Here is a 17,499-nt window from a genome sequence, read left to right as displayed (position 1 = left end):
AGTGAGAGGCTAAGCAATCTACCCAGTCAGAATGATTAAATGCTGGAGCTGGGATTCAAACCCCCTTCCCAAGTTCCCAGAACAAAGTTGTTCTTTCACCTTCCTCACACCCCAAGTTCTCCCTGGTTTGAACCCTACAACATTTTTCGGTATTCTTTCCCCCTCTTCACCACCCACTTTGTGTTTCAGCATCACCTAATTACTTACAGTTGTTCTTCACCCCAACACTGTGGTCTTTAATGCCCCTGTAGCTGTTCTACTGCTATTATCTCTGCTGGCTAAAGCCATCCTTTCCTCTTCCTCTAGATAATACTCCTATGCATCCTTAAGCAACTCATCACAGGAGTCACCTCTGCCAGGAAGCCTTCTCTTCTCTCCTGCTCCCTCTTTGGTTAGGTGCCCTTATTCTCGGCTCTCCCAATACTTTACACATTTTCTTATCATATCATTCTATAATTTATATCATTTCTATGCTTCTTTTCCTCACCAGATTGTATGCTCCTCCAAGGAAGAGACCACCCATATTCATACAAATGCCCATACCCAGTTTGAATCCCCACTGCCTAGCATAGCTCCTAAACACTGTGAGCACTTTCACATGATGAAGCTATGCCAGTATTAAGATTAGTTCAGGATGTTACACACCTGATCCAGTATTGTTAGAACAGAGCTTCTCAATCAATGGACCAAAAATGGACTATAGTTATAAGATATCTGGGCCTTTCAGAGATACTTACCCCACTGTGAAGTGAAGTGAAGTGAAGTGAAAGTTGCTCAGTTGTGTCCGACTCTGTGACCCCATGGACTATACAGTCCATGGAGTACCCCACTGTACCGTGTGAATATTGCTATGCTGTGATGTGGGAGAGATTGGGAAACACTGCTAAAACTACATTGTTGCTGTTGGCAACCATAAGGTGCTAGGAGTCTGACAGGTATGATCATTTCAACCAAGACAGAGGCTTCTTGAAAAACTGCGAGTTTGCTCTCACCAGGACCTATGCTCAATAAAAACCCAAAGAGTACATACACCATTGTTTCCCACCCCCCAGAAAAAAACATGCACCCTTCCCCAATAGCACTGCAATTAGGCAGTCCTCAAATGACCCACCTCTCTATTTTAGCCTGTCTGTGAGATGCCATAGCAACGATGCTAGGATAGGCCATGGAGGAATTAGCAGTGTTATTTTCAGCTGAGTTGGTCTTGGTTTTGGGCAGCTCAAACTCTGCCACATGATAGTACTGGCACTGCGTTAAGTAGTTTAAAAAGTGTTCTCGAGCCCACTGCAAATGATCTAGACGCTTGCTGGGATTGACTTGTTTCAGGGCGAACGCTCCTTGAAATGCTGGCACCATCAGGTACTTCAGGTCGGTGGACGCGATCTCCTCCAAATCTTCATTTTGGCTGCAAAGAGCAGAGTAGGCTGTAAAGTCTGGCTAGGCATTCCAACTGTGGCCCTTGATTCCTGGGGGAGGGGAGGGCTGGGATCGGGGTGGGACAAAGGGAGGCGGCACCTGGAACAGCTGCCGGCTTTCTTCAATGAAAGTGGCTGAGCACTCACATCCAATGCCTCTGCAAATAACCGAAACTAGGGAGGAGAGTCGTGGGAAATTAACTATCTTGGAAGAGAGGTAGAGAATGCAAACAATGTACACAAGATCGCAGGGGGAGGTAGGATAGAAAGGCTCCCAGTTTCAAAGGTCTCCTCCACCCAGGCTCAATGGCTCCACCTTTGGTGATCATCATTACCTACGTTCTCTGCCTTTGGTTACTACCCTCTCGCCCATACCTGAACAACTCGAGCTGCGACAACATTTCTGCAGCCTTCTTCAGGAGATCCAGTCCCTTGAACACTTTATCTTGGATTATTCGGGAGCCGGTGGGTTCAGTTGCGATTTCCACTTCGTCCAAAAGCTGCTTGCTGGTTTCGAACAGCTCGGGGAGCCGCGGTAACAGTAACTCGTCTTCGGCTGCTGCCATTTTAGGGAGGGAGGAACCCGGAAAACCTCACTTCCGGGGTTAAAGGCAACCCTGGGAAAGCTGAGCTAGGCGAGAGATGAAGAAACCGGAAGGGGTGCCGCATTGGTCCAGTAGCTCCATTGTTACCTAAGCGTCTGAAAATCTCCGTAGGCTGCTGTTAACTCACAGCCTAGCAACCGTTTCCATGGACTCATTTTGTTGTGCTGCCTATTACAAGTAGTAGACATCTGTTACTGATAATGACACGCAAATAAAAAAGCAAACCCCAGGCGCTGCTTTTAGCGTGACTCCTCGTCGCCGACCCGGGCCTGGACTGTGCCATCGGCTCTGAGGAGCGGGTGTGACGAGGCTGAATTCAGAGCTAGGGCGGGCGCGAGAAGGCAGGAGCAGGAGCACTCCAGGAGCCGGCCAGGCGAGCGCCTTACCTCGTGAGGCGCTCCCTGGCCACAAGGGCCAGGGCGCCCAGGGGCTCCGAACTCCGCGCATCTTGCCGGGTTCGCAGGTCTGCGCGCGTGAGAGCGAAGTGCAAGTAGCGCCCCCCTCCGGCTTCCGGCCACCCAGCAGCTCGAGCTTTGGGTTCCTATCGGCCAATCCTCGCCCTTCCTCTTCCCCGTGACGTCACGCCTCTTACACACACACACACACACACACACACACACACACACGTTACTGTCACCCCTTTACACACATACACAATCAAAAGTCACCCCTCCTATACACACGCACACGTTTTCAAAAGTCACTTCCTCTGAAAACTTCCTTGAGCCCCTTTCCCCTGCCAGATGAAAATTTTCGGTGCATCTCTATCAGAACACCTACCACGTTATATTACAGCTGCTGCTGCTGCTAAGTCGCTTCAGTCGTGTCCGACTCTGTGCGACCCCATAGACGGCAGCTCACCAGGCTCCTCCGTCCCTGGGATTCTCCAGGCAAGAATACTGGAGTGGGTTGCCACAGGTAGCAACTTACAAATCTATCTCCCTTACCAGTATGAGTCTGATTAATCTTTGCGCTCCTCTGGCTAGCCCAGTGCCTGGTACTTAGTACGTGCCCAGTGTCATCATATGAATAGAAAAATAAGTGTTCGGTTTGGAAAGCAGCTCTATTACGCAGAACGGCGCTGCTCAATACGGTAGCCACTTGCCACATGGGGCTATTGAGCACTTGAATGTGGCTATTTGAATTGAGATGTGCTGTCAATGTAAAATATGCACCGGATTTTGAAAACATTATGAAAAAATAATACAAAATATCTCAATCATTTTTACACTGACTACATGTTGAAATGCTAATATTTTGTGTATATATTGGGTTAAATATATTATTAAAATTAATTTAACTTGTCTTCACTTTTTAAATATGCCTACTAGAAAACTTAGAATTACATATCAAGTTCACGTTTGTGGCTCACATTATATATTTTTTTATTTTAAAATGTATTTATTTTTAATGGAAGGATAATTGCTTTATAATATTGTGTTGATTTCTGCCATACATCAACATGAATCAGCCATAGGTATACATATGTCCCCTCCCTCCTGAACCTCCCTCCCACCTCCCACCCTTTCCCGTTCTACTGCACTGATGTAAAAATATAATTCCAGGACTTTGAGAGAAGAGATCTCATTGTTTGAACAAATCAATATAAATATATTCCGATTACCTTAGGATTTCCTTGGTAGCTCAGCTGATGCAGGAGACCCCAGTTCGATTCCTGGGTCAGGAGGATCTGCTGGAGAAGGGATAGGCTACCAACTCCAGTTTTCTTGGGCTTCCCTCGTGGCTCAGCTGGTAAAGAATCTGCCTGCAATGCGGGAGACCTGGGTTGGGAAGATCCCCTGGAGAAGGGAACAGCTACCCACTCCAGTATTCTGGCCTGGAGAATTCCATGGACTGTATAATCCACGGGGTCACAAAGAGTTGGACACGACTGGAGACTTTCACTTCACTTCACTTCACCTTAGGACACACCCTGAGTTGTCCTAGGAGATTTAAGTTAAGTAAAATGCATATTGTCTGCCATGGAAAATAAGATTTTAAACTAAATATAGTTAACTGTCATTGAGAAGAAAAAAAGTTTTCATGTAAAAACAACTAGAGGGCAATATAGGACAGTATATAACTAGGGGATATGTTGTTTTGCCCAGATTGTTGGAAACCCAAGAAATGACAAATCATTCTATGCTAGGAGTAGTCTGAAAGCTTCTTTGATGTGACGTGCAGTCATACAATTTCAAAGTTGGAAGGGGATCTCAAAAATTAGAGGAAAAAAAACTTGAGATCAGATAAGTTAAGTGAGTTGCCCAACCAGTTGTGACAAAGCCAATGTCTTCTAAGTTCAGGTGTTTTTACTCCATCTACCCTAAATTGAGTAGGATTTTAAAAGATGGAGAGATCGTTTATGTGGGACAGAATGAAGCCCCAAGTTAAACCAGTGCTGCTGCTGCTGCTAGGTCGCTTCAGTCGTGTCCGACTCTGTGTGACCCCATAGACGGCAGCCCACCAGGCTCCCCCGTCCCTGGGATTTTCCAGGCAAGAACACTGGAGTGGGTTGCCATTTCCTTGTCCAATGCATGAAAGTGAAAAGTGAAAGTGAGGTCACTCAGTTCAGTTCAGTTCAGTCGCTCTGTCGTGTCCGACTCTTTGCGACCCCATGAATCGCAGCACACAGGCCTCCCTGTCCATCACCAACTCCTGGAGTTCACCCAGACTCACGTCCATCGAGTCAGTGATGCCATCCAGCCATCTCATCCTCTGTCATCCCCTTCTCCTCCTGCCCCCAATCCCTCCCAGCATCAGAGTCTTTTCCAATGAGTTAACTCTTCACATGAGGTGGCCAAAGTACTGGAGTTTCAGCTTTAGCATCATTCCTTCCAAAGAAATCCCAGGGCCGAGCTCCTTCAGAATGGACTGGTTGGATCTCCTTGCAGTCCAAGGGACTCTCAAGAGTCTTCTCCAACACCACAGTTCAAAGGCATCAATTCTTTGGCGCTCAGCCTTCTTCACAGTCCAACTCTCACATCCATACATGACCACAGGAAAAACCATAGCCTTGACCAGATAAACCTTTGTTGGCAAAGTAATGTCTCTGCTTTTGAATATGCTATCTAGGTTGGTCATAACTGTGTCCAACTCTTCAAGACCCCATGGACTGTAGCCTACCAGGCTCCTCCGTCCATGGGATTTTACAGGCAAGAGTACTTGAGTGGGTTGCCATTTCCTTCTCCAGTGAGTACTTGGCAAGAAGAAGGGCATAAGTGCGGGTTGAAAAAGCTCCCCAGGTGATTTTAATAAGCCTCCCCTTGCAACACACTTTAGAAGCTGAGGAGGAAAGGAAGCTCTGGTGAATTACCAGTCTGATTTGTCTGGCACTTCTAATGAGTCTGGTAAACTGAACTTTGAGGGTCTGCCTTGGCCAAGAATACAAAGAAGAAAGATACTGTACTTGTGAAGGAGACTTAGACACAGTAATTGTGAGGGTAAAGATAATTCATTCCTGTACATTTGTTTGGATTAAGACATAAATTTACTGTTGCCTAAGAGAAAAAAATATATACAGAATTTGAATTTGGTCTTGAACTTTGTAAGCCATTTTTCTATGGCTTTCAACATAGTCTTCATGAGAATTGTCAATCACTTTCAAAGTGCATATGATATATTCACGTCATCATTTTAAGTATTGCATTGCATCTTATTTTGAGATAATACCAAGATTAAAAAGTGGTTAGAAAAAAAGTAATACTAAAAATGAGCTGTTTATTGTGTTTCTGTGTATAAACATTTTATCACATTAAATCCCTGTTGTGTATGGGAGATTTTTTTTTTTTAAATCCCAGTTTAGGGGATCTATAAGGGCCCTTAGAAATCTTATAAATGTAATGTTAAATTTTGTGTAGTAGCAGAACTCTTTTTCCAAACCAAATTTTAGACAGGACCATAATTTCTAAAAGGGCTGCTGTATTTGAAGTGGATACACAGAAGCCTGCCAACTTAACCCATCTTTCCCCCAACTTGTGCAGTGGCACCCAAGGCACCAAAGCACCTCTGAGGGACTCAAGTGCATGTGAGTGTGCTAAGTTGCTTCAGTTGTGTCCGACTCTGTGTGACTCTATGGATGGTAGCTCCCCAGGCTCCTCTGTCCATGTGACTCTCCAGGCAAGAATACTGGAGTGGGTTGCCATGCCCTCCTCCAGGGGATATTCCTGACCCAGGGATTGAACCCACCTCTCTTACGTCTACCTGCACTGGCAGGTGGGTTCTTTACCACTAGAACCACCTGGGAAGCCTGAGGGACTCAAGGGCTCCAAGTAACACAGTTTAAAAAGCACTAATCTACTAATAGCATAGCATTTAGCAGATGAAGAAACTGAGACCCTGAGAAGTTAGGTAACTTGCCCAAAGTCACAGAGCTAAGATGACTAACTGGGCAACAGTATATAGAGTAAGTTGAAATCGGGAGAAACTAGAGTCCAGGAAAATAGTAGGAAGCATTTTAAGTAATCTATGCATGAATATAGAAAAGAGATGAACTTTTTAAGTATTCCCAGTTGTGACTCCCTGTTTGAAATGATGGATGTTCATTTGTCATGTTTGAATCAACACATGTTATCTTAGATTTGTGAGTCATGAGAGAAATGTTATAGTAGGCCTTTTCCTGCCTGTCTGAATTGGGGCACTTGGCAATTTATATCTTTGATCTACTGCTGTTTTGTCTTGAGTGAATAATAGTCCACTGATACTCGTACCTGTAATGCCAGCAGTAACACTAGATGAGATCAAATTGTGAGTAGCATAAAGCCAAGAGTAGGTTGTAATTTGCCAAAAATTATTTATGGAATAATGACTTAATCCTTAGTTTTCAAACTATCTTCACTAAGTATTTCTGAGGTCTGACTTTGCCTGACTAGTAGCAAGATGTTCATTGAGCCATGAAAGGAAGAACACCAGTATGATGAAGACGTAATTAAATGAAAGGTTGAAATTCCTACTTTTATATCCAACTCTGAGGAATGTGGTACAGCAGTTAAAAACACCCTGGAGACCGATATTTGAGACCTACCTCTGTGACTGAGTAGCTGTGTGACCTTGTAGAAGTCCCTTCCTTCCTCTTTCCACATGTGTTATGTGCTACCTGAATCCTGTGTATATGTGTGTGTGTTAGTCATTCAGTCATGTCCAACTGTTTGTGACCCTGTGGACTGTAACCTACCAGGCTCTTCTGTCCATGGGATTTCCCAGGCAAGAATACTGGAGTGGGTTGCCATTCCCTTCTCCAGAGGATCTTCCTGACCCAGGGATCAAACCCTGGTCTCCTACATTGCAGGCAGATTTTTTTTTTTTTAATCACAATTTTATTACTAGTAGTCAGTGAGGGGAAAACAAAAAAAAAAAAAAGCTTCAGGTTGTTACTTCTGCTTTTTCTGTGTCTTAGTTCGTCTACTTTTCTTCTGTCCTTTCTTTTTCTTCTTCATGAGAACAGCTTTTTCTCCAATAAACCTTTAGAATTCTGTGCACTTTTTGAAGCAAAGTTAAGTCCCTGCTTAGGTTTACTGACATTCTTCAAACTAGGATTTGAATTTTGTTTTAACTTTTCTTTATGGACAGAACGGATGACTCTGAGTCACGCAGGCAGATTTTTTACCATCTGAGCCACCAGGGAAGCCCACCTGAATTCTAGACGCTGAGAATTCAAAGAACAAGACACTGGATTTGAGCCCTTAAGGGATCCATAATTCAATGGAAAAGACCAGTAAACAAATAATCAAATAGGAATTTGGTAAGAATGTAAGGAATGACTTTAGCTCGGTGGGGGGCGGGGCACATCCTGTTAAAGGTCAAACTCCATCCCTGACTTTCTGATATCTCTGCTGCTGATATCCTTTTCATTCTGTTCACCCATGGATCCTAAGCTTCACCTTCAGCAGACCCTCGTAGTTCTCTAAAACTACCATGTCCTCTTAGGCCTTCATGCATTTACATGGTGCCTTCTGCCAGCAGCGTCCTTCTCTCCCTTGTCTGCCTGGCAAATTTTTATTTAGTATTGACAACTTAACTGAAGGAAGTCTTTCTTGATCTTTCACCTGCAGGTGAGGTGCCCTCCTCTGATTCATCTCCCTGTGATAGTACTGGACTCTGGTTTTCTTTATCCACAGCCGTGTTTCACTAGCCTGAGGTCAGGGAGAGGGTGTCATTCCACTTTGTTTGCCTCAGCGCAGCACCTGACACGTGTTAAGTAGGGACTCAATGTTAAATGAATTACAAAACAATGAAAACCTTACCTTCTCTGAGTGCTCATTTATTGTCAGGTGACTGTGCTAAGTGTTTTATATGCATTTTCTCAGTGAATCCTTACAACTGCCAAAAGAAATAGGTGTTGCTATGTCCTTATTTTACAGATGAGGAACTTTATGGCTCAGACAGATTAAAATAACTGGCTCAGTAGTGTTCCCTTATCATGGGATTTGAACCCAACTCCACTGAATCCAGATCCTATCTCAGAGCCCATGTTTTTAACCACTATCCTACACTACAAAAGAAGGGGGAAATTACATCCCTAGAGAAGAAGGAAAGGGGAAATGGACATGTAACAGATTGTGCTAAAAAGTAAAAGGAAGTAAGCTTGTATCAGTAGGCTGACCCACATTATGGAGGATGCAGAGTCAGCCAGAAGTACGTAGAACTCTATGTGCTGTAAGCAATAGGGAGGCATTTGGTTTACTTCAATACTTATTAAGGACCTATTATGTGCCAGCCACTGTGCTAGCTGCTGGGATAACAGTATGTATAGTCTGCTCCTGGGGCACTAACTGCTAAGTGAAGGAGAGAGACAATCAGTTCAGTTCAGTCGCTCAGTCGTGTCCGACTCTTTGCAACCCCATGAATCGCCACACGCCAGGCCTCCCTGTCCATCACCAATTCCCGGATTTTACTCAAACTCATGTCCATCGAGTCGGTGATGCCATCCAGCTATATTGTCTTCTGTCGTCCCCTTCTCCTCCTGCCCCCAATCCCCCTCAGCATCAGGGTCTTTTCCAATGAGTCAACTCTTCGCATGAGGTGGCCAAAGTACTGGAGTTTCAGCTTTAGCATCAGTCCTTCCAATGAAGACCCAGGAATGGTCTCCTTTAGGATGGACTGGTTGGATCTCCTTGCAGTTCAAGGGACTCTCAAGAGTCTTCTCCAGCATCACAGTTCAAAAGCATCAATTCTTCAGAGCTCAGCTTTCTTCACAGTCCAGCTCTCACATCCATACATGACCACTGGAAAAACCATAGCCTTGACTAGATGGACCTTTGTTGGCAAAGTAATGTCTCTGCTTTTGAATATGTTATCTAGGCTGGTCATAACTTTCCTTCCAAGGAGTAAGTATCTTTTAATTTCATGGCTGCAATCACCATCTGCAGTGATTTTGGAGCCCAAAAAAATAAAGTCTGACACTGTTTCCACTGTCTCAGTGTAAAGTGGTATATGATTTTATAGTGATACATGGTAGGTATGACAGAAACACCCAGAAGGGAAACTTATTCAAAGGGTTCATAGACAGACTCTCAAAAGAGATAATGCCCAGCCTGAGCCTTGAATCGTGACAGGATGTGTAGGGAACTTGAAGTATTTCAGTATTATTGGAACTTACAGTTTGAGGCAATGAGAAGTAGGTAATTAATTCATTCAACATGCATTCATTGGATGTGTGGATGTGCAAGACACTGTTCTAGGTGCTGGAGCGAATGAAACAGACAAAACCCCTGCTTCCATGGATTGCAAGGCAAGCAGGAGCTACTGCATGCCCATTTGTATGGCACTTATTTCCAAAAAACTTAGATAATGTCTTAACTGCCCCCCACACAGTAGCTCTGAAAGAGACTACAGTAGGTATACTAGTCAGTCTTTCCAAACTGTGGAGGCATACTGGTGATATGAGAGATGAATTTAGGTGGTATATGGAGAAACATTTAAAACATTTAAATAGCTCTAAGTGAACTCCTAGCAGCTTTCTAGCATGATAGAAAGCTTTACCACCCACTGTTCCCTGGGTGACTCCACCCCTTCCCCATCTGTTGCCATGGAGATGAGTGGCTTCATTTCTCTAATTCCCCTACCTCCATCCCTAGATGGGGCTCAGAGAGCCCCCACCCCATCTCCATGGAAAGAACTCTATGCTCCCTAACCTTTCTTCCAAATCACATCCTGCTTTTCAGGCAGTAACCATAGAAACAGAAATCTTGTCCCCATCCTCCCAGGCATCTCCATGGTGACCCTCAACCCTACCCCCAGGACATAACCAGGATCAATCCCTACTAGAGGTCTAGAAATCAGGGGGAACTGGAAGGAAGGTAAGGGTGACTCCCTGCTGTGGCTGTAATCTTTGTCTCTTTCCCTCTGGTTTTGAATGAAGGCATGGTGGCCCCCCTCTCAACAAAGGGAGTAAGGAAACTACAGTTTATAAAATACCAATTAGGTGCCAGGCACTGGGCTAGACACTTTACATACTCAAATCAGCCATTTTAAGTTAGAGTTTAAGGAAGAGAGGCCCACAGAAAGGGAGGCACTTGACCTTGTTTCCCCTGCTGAGCCTCTTATCATCCTCTCTAAAACTGGGAACCAAGAGGATTTAATTCTATCCTTCTTCTCTGCTGTATGACCTTGGCAAGTAGCCTCCTGTCTCTGAGCCTCATTTCCCCCATCTGTAAAATAAGAGTATTAGACTAATCATCATCTTGACTATCCCCTTATTAATGTCAGATCATAAGTAGTTCTGATCTTTTCTTGAGGAACTGACTTTTGTGGGTATCAATGCTATTAAATCTGTTAAGGTGTTTTTGTTTTTTTTAAAAGCTGACATAGTGGAGATCTTCAAACTTTTTTGATCAAATACTCTGAGTTTATTGTTTAGAATCTTGAATGGTTTCTTCTAAGATTTTTGTTTGTTTTGTGATCTCTATTTTGAAATCATTCACAGGAATCTGCAAGGAGGTCTTGTAGATCCTTTACCCTACCTCTGCTAATGCTGGCATCCTCTCTATCTACAATACAGTATCAAAACCAGTCAGTGGACACTGATACAATCCACAGAGCTTATTCAGATTTCACCAGTTTCACAGGAACTCATCTGTGTGTGTGTGTGTGTGTAGTTCTAATGCAATTTTATCAAATGTGGAGATTCATGTATCCACAGCCTGGGTCAAGACACAGGTGTTCAATCATTGCAAGGAATTCCTTGTGTTGTCCTTTTATAACCTACTTCCTTCCCTTCATTCTTAGTCCCTGGTGATCTGTTCTCCATGTCTATAATTTTGTTATTTCAAGAATTTTATAAAATGGAATCACATAGTATGTAACCTTTTAGAATTGGCTTTTTTCACTCAGCATAATTCTCTGGAGGTTCATCCAAGTTGTTACCTATATCAAGAGTTCATTCTTTTTACTGCTGAATAGTAAGTATCCCATGGTATGATGTATCAGTTTGTTTAACCATTCACCTGATGAAGGACATCTGGATTGTTTCAGTTTTTGGCTACTATGAATAAAGCTGCTATGAATATTCATGTCTTTTTGTGTGAATCAAACATGTCTTTCACATAGAAAAATGTTTAATTTTGATGAGGTCCAATTTATCATTTTTTACTTTTATGGATTGTGCTTTTATTGTCAAGCCTAAAAACTCTGCCTAGAGTCAAAAATGTTTGGTTCCAAACATGTTTGAGTCCTAAAGATGTTCTCCTTTTTTTTCTAAGAGTTTTATAATTTTATGTTTTACATTTAAGTCTGTAATCCATTTTTTTTGTAATCCATTTTTTTTTTTATAAAGTTGGGATTTATTTTTTTCCCTATGGTTGTTCAATTGCTCTACTACCATTTGTTGGAAAGACTATCCTTCCTCCATTGAGTTGCTTTGTACCTTTGTCAAAACTCAGTTGGAAAGATTTGTGGGGGTCTATTTCTGGGTTCTTTTTTCCCACTGGTCTATGTGTCTATCCCTGTCAGTTTGCAGAGCACCGGCTTTCGAGACAGAATGCCTAGTGCCACTTGCTAGCTTGGGTGATCCTGGGCAACTTACCCTTCCAGTGTCCCATCTCACTCAGTAGGTATATAAAGCAGGTCTTCAGCGCTACACCCGATCTAACCCCGCCTACCTCTCCATAAGTGAGTATGTGAGTAAGTGAAAGTTGCTCAGTCGTGTCCAACTCTTTGCTACCCCATGGACTATACAGTCCATGGAATTCTCCAGACCAGGATACTGGAGTGGGTAGCCTTTCCCTTCTCCAGGGGATCTTCTCAACCCAGGGATCAAACCCAGGTCTCCCACATTGCAGGCAGATTCTTTACCTCTCCATGTTTATCTCCTATTAGTGGTGGTGGTTTACTCACTAAGTCATGTCTGACTTTTGTGACCCCCATGGGCTGTAGCCCACCAGGTGCCTCTGCCCATGAGATTTCCCAGGCAAGAATACTGGAGTGGGTAGCCATTCCCTTCTCCAGGGGAATCTTCCTGACCCGACCCAGGGATTGAACCCACGTCTCCTGCATTGCAGGTGGATTCTTTATCACTGAGCCACCAGTGAAACCCCTTATTTCCTGTTACTCCTCCCCTTATTCACTCTGCTCCAGCCACACTGGCCTCCTGATTGTCCCTCAGTCACATCACATACGCTCCTACCTTAGAATCTTTCCTCAGAGAAGGCAATGGCACCCCACTCCAGTACTCTTGCCTGGAAAATCCCATGGACAGAGGAGCCTGGTAGGCTGCAGTCCATGGGGTCATGAAGAGTTGGACACGACTGAGCGACTTCCCTTTCACTTTTCATTTTCATGCATTGGAGAAGGAAATGGCAACCCACTCCAGTGTTCTTGCCTGGAGAATCCCAGGGACAGGGGAGCCTGGTGGGCTGCCGTCTATGGGGTTGCACAGAGTCGGACACGACTGAAGCGACTTAGCAGCAGCAGCAGCAGTAGAATCTTTCCTGGGCTGTTTCCTTATCTCAAAACCTTCTTTCCACAGACATCTCTATTGCTACCTCCCTTACCTCCTTGAAGTCTTTTCTGAAGTTTCATCTTCCCAGTGAGACTTTATTTAAAATGGCAAAGCCTTTGCTTCTCCCCTTTCCCTGTGTTTTCACCATAGTATTCATCACCATCCTGGTAGTTCAGCTGGTAAAGAATCCGCCTGCAATGCAGGAGACACTGCTTCGATTCCTGGGTCAGGAAGATCCCCTGGAGAAGGGATAGGCTACCCACTCCAGTTTTCTTGGGCTTCCCTGGTGGCTCAGCTAGTAAAGAATCTGCCCACAATGAGGGAGACCTGGGTTTGATTCCTGGGTGGGGAAGATTCCCCTGGAGAAGGGAACAGCTACCTACTCCAGTATTCTGGCCTGGAGAATTCCATGGACTGTATAGTCCATGGGGTCTCAAAGAGTCGGACACGACTGAACGACTTTCATTTTTCTTTTTTCACCACCATCTAATTAATACTCAATGTCATCTACTTTATTTATCTTTTGTCTGTCTCCTACAACTAAACTATGAGCTCAATGACAGCAGGCATTTTTGTTTTGTTCACTGCTATACTCCCAGTGCCTAAACTGTGCCTATTGTTGTTTTGTTCCTAAGTCGTGTCCGACTCTTTTGTGACCTCATGGACTGTAGCCTGCCAGGCTCCTCTGTCCTTGAGATTTTCCGGGCAAGAATACTGAAGTGGATTGCCATTTCCTTCTCCAGGGCATCTCCCTGACCCAGGGATCAAAATTACATCTCCTGCATTGGCAGGCTGATTCTTTACCATTGAGTCATAACATCACCAACTCAATGGACATGAATTTGAGCAATCTCCGGGAGACAGTGGAGGACAGAGGAGCCTGGTGTGCTGTAGTCCACGGGGTCACAAAGAGTTGGACACAACTTAGCAACTGGAAAATAACAACAAAACTGTGCCTAGTACAAGACACCTTTGTAAAATGAATGAAGAAATGAGTGGATAGATAGATGAATGAATGAGTGAGTGAAAGAATGCTTTGAGCCAGGACCAGCAGTCTTTCTGCCTCGTGGCTTGTGCCAAGACAGAACCCCAGCCAGCCCCATCCATTTGCCTCTCTAAGGTGACCACCAGGTGGCAGTTGGAGCCTGAACTCTGGCTTCATTTGCTCGCCCCCCTGCCTCTGCCCCTTGATTTTTCCCTGCCGGCTGTCAGTCTTGCCCAGGACTGTTTGACCTTCTCTGTCAAGTCTGGGCTAGGGGATTTTGTGTGAGCTGTTGAAGCAGGCAGTGTTAGTGCCTGAAGCCTTGCATCTTTTTCTCCTAAGAAAGGTACTCATTTCTTTCCAGAAGCCACAGATACTAGGCACTGGGCTGCTCCAAGGTCATTGTCTGCAGCCTCTAGGACGTCAGGGCATAGGGACCTAAAGATATTTTATCTCCACTTCTGCCCAGCTTCAGCAAGCCTCTGCCTTAAGGGATGTTTAGGGGTAAAGGCTAGGTGCTTTTAGTGCCAGGGTGAAGCCTTTTGAATCAGCCTGGGTTTGGATCGCCGCTGTATTAACCCTTATTAGCCCTGTATCCTGGGTGATGTTGGGTAATTGGCCCAGATTCTTCAAGCCTTAGTTTTCTCAGCTGTAAATTGAGGATAATAATAGTTCCAAACTCACAGGGTGGTAGGGAGACTTAATGGGATAATGCTGTATGTATACAACATTAGCAGAGTGCCTGGTATGGAAGAAGGCTCAAATGAAGAAAAATCAGGGTCAGGGATGGGGATAAATAAGACCAGACTTGACAAGAACTGACTAGTGAGTGTTAATAGGCTGCCGCTTAGGTGACTAGAAGACTGAAGCCAAGAGAAGGTGGGAGATCAAGGAAGGCTTCATATAAGAGACCATGTTTCAGCTGTAGCTCATAGGTCAGGTCAAAATATGCCAAGCAATCAAGCTGGAAAGAGAATCCCAGCAAGAAAGAATGGTAGGTGTAAATAGACAGAGCCATGAAACAGTATGTGTATATCCCAGAGTACCTGTAAGTAAAGTAAGACTGAATGATTGTTTTTTTGTGGCGAAGTGACAAGAAATAAAGACAGGGGCCAGATCACAAAGGGCCTCATGAGAAGGAGACTGGGACCTAATCTGGCATGCAATGGGGAGCCATCAGAGTTTAAAGCAAGGAAATGGATGGTTACACTTGCTGGCTTGGTGATCCAGCTACCTTGAAGAAGGGCAGAGACTGGAGGGAGGTGAGAGACAAGCTGGGCTCAGATGGGAGAAGTTGTAGTGGGGATGGAGACCAACAGATGAAGAGTATGGATTCTTTTCAGAGGAAGAAATCAACAACCAAGTTTTTCTAAAAGCCTGCCTGAAAAAAAGAAGGAGTGCTAGGGCCAGGGAAGGAAATTGTGGTACAGGTTGTTATTGTTGTTTTTAATATAGGTGAGACGAGGCGCCTCTATTCCCCACAGCACCTGATACTAATTAATGGAATAACTGGAGGAAGGGCCACCCAGCCGGAGAAGGCAATGGCACCCCACTCCAGCACTGTTGCCTGGAAAATCCGGTGGACGGAGGAGCCTGGTGGGCTGCAGTCCATGGGGTTGCTAAGAGTTGGACACGACAGAGCAACTTCACTTTCACTTTTCACTTTCATGCATTGGAGAAGGAAATGGCAACCCACTCCAGTGTTCTTGCCTGGAGAATCCCAGGGATGGGGGAGCCTGGTGGGCTGCCATCTATGGGATCGCACAGAGTCGGACACAACTGAAGTGACTTAGCAGCAGCAGCAGCAAGGCCACCCAGCCCTTTACCTGCCAAGTGGTAGGGGCCTATCCCAGATTCAACATGGCTCCCACCCTCTGACTTCCCTCTCATCTCGAAGCCAGAGTCCATGATACAGGGGCTGAAAGGCTGGGGAATTTACTCAGAGCCTGCATTTCCCTTCCACTTAAGGAGTTTCCCTATAGCAGTCCCCAAGGACTAGAGGGAAACTTATAGGCCAGTCCAGGAAGGTATCCCAGTTTGTTTATTTCCTGGCATTTGGAGAGGTTAGGAAAGTCCAGCGCTTCTCCTCTATTTCCTTTTCACTTTCAATCGCCTTCATCCTCTCCTCTGCATTACTTTTACCCAGGGCGAATTGTTGGTTCTTGCTTTTCCCATCTTTTATCAGCACTTCCTGCCCTGGCATGGGAGTATTTAAAATTACCCAAGGTCCAGCCCAGGTTCACGGTTTGGAGGAAAACTAAAGGAACCCAACTGCAAGGCCCAATTAGAACTCAGACTGCTTCTGGTCTGGCTGTCTCTGCACCTCATGGGCAGTAGTAGAAATTCTGCCCCTCTGCCCCAAGGCTATCTTCCCCGTACTGGGGACTTTTGCCTTTCTGGCCCACTCAGGGGTGAAAATATACGAGTTTGTCGTGGATAAGAAAAGGACAAATGAAAACGTATATGTGGGTACTTTGTGTTGAGTGCTTTATAGATGTCATTGCATTGTATCTCCACAACAACTCTATGAGGGAGGTATTAGTATCACTATTTTACAGATGAGAAAAGTGATGCTCAAGGCAATAACAGAATTTGCCTAAGATTGTTAGGCTAGTTAATGGTGAAATCAGGAATTGGACTCATGTGTTTTTACCCCAAGATGAATTTTTATTCAGTAAGTTATTTGGGGGAGCATTGGCATGGGGTGGGGGGTGGGAGGAGAACTTCCCCGGTTGACCTTTCTCCCAAGAGAAAAGGCTGGAAGTAGGTTTCTCCTGTCCTGGATGGGTGCCCCATCTCCACGAAAAGAGTAACCAGGGGAAGGCAGTGTCTATCCATGTATAAGCAATCTATACATGGATCCATTGTTGCCTCTCCCTCTTCTTTGCCCCCACTTGGTGAGTTTCTGGGGAACAGGGTGAGCGGTCAGATTCAGACTCAGGTTTGCTGTCACCTTAGACAAACCTGTTCCCCTCTCTGAGCCTTTCATTGTTCCAGCTATAAAATGACAGTGTTGTCAGAGAGAAATAGTCTCGAAGGTCTCTTCCAGCCCTAACATTCAAGGACTGTATTGATTGTATTGTACTGTAGGATCGCCTGATTCATTCATGGATGGAAACAAATTTCCTGTTGCCATAGAGAACAAGGGCTTTTTGAACTAGAAAAAGATACGCTCAAGGAGGCAAGATAAATAGTGGAAAGGGCATAGGTTTTGAGTCAGCTAACCACTCTAGTGTTCTTGCCTGGAGAATCCCAGGGACGGGGGAGCCTGGTAGGCTGCCGTTTATGGGGTCGCATAGAGTCAGACACGACTGAAGCGACTTAGCAGCAGCAGCAGCAGCAGCAGACTTGGGTTAAAATTCTGTGCACTGGGCAGGTCACTTTACTTCTCTGAGCTTCCTTCATTATCTATAAAATAGGAACCACCACTCCTATTTCTTGGAGTGAGGTAATGTACGTGACAATGCCAAAGGAAGTGCTCAAGGTTGTGTGTGCCTCTGTGTGTGTGTAAAAGGGGTTTAGCTCTTTCTCCCCAACTCCACCCTACTCTGTCTAGTGCACAGG

The 17,499-nt window shown here is 44.8% G+C and overlaps 1 protein-coding gene across 3 annotated transcripts in view; it reads right to left on the bottom strand.

Moving 5' to 3' along the window:
- IGBP1 (immunoglobulin binding protein 1) overlaps nucleotides 1-2,000 on the bottom strand; it is a 46,298-nt gene extending 44,298 nt beyond the window's left edge. For all 3 annotated transcript variants that reach the window (XM_086389903.1, XM_086389904.1, XM_086389905.1), the window contains exons 1-2: nucleotides 1,791-2,000; nucleotides 1,112-1,405 (exon numbers count right to left, since the gene is read on the bottom strand). In XM_086389903.1, coding sequence (XP_086246029.1) covers nucleotides 1,112-1,405; nucleotides 1,791-1,981 — 485 coding nt within the window. In that variant the 5' untranslated portion in view covers nucleotides 1,982-2,000. The remainder of the gene's footprint in view (nucleotides 1-1,111; nucleotides 1,406-1,790) is intronic.
- Between the last annotated feature and the right edge of the window lie 15,499 nt (nucleotides 2,001-17,499).

This window comes from Bos grunniens, chromosome X, assembly GCF_055505025.1.
Source record: "Bos grunniens cultivar Pamir isolate PY7600 chromosome X, Bosgru_T2T1.0, whole genome shotgun sequence".
Taxonomy (NCBI): domain Eukaryota; kingdom Metazoa; phylum Chordata; class Mammalia; order Artiodactyla; family Bovidae; genus Bos; species Bos grunniens.
The sequence above is the reverse complement of the archived record's forward strand: the minus strand, read 5'-3'. Positions and strand labels throughout refer to the sequence as shown.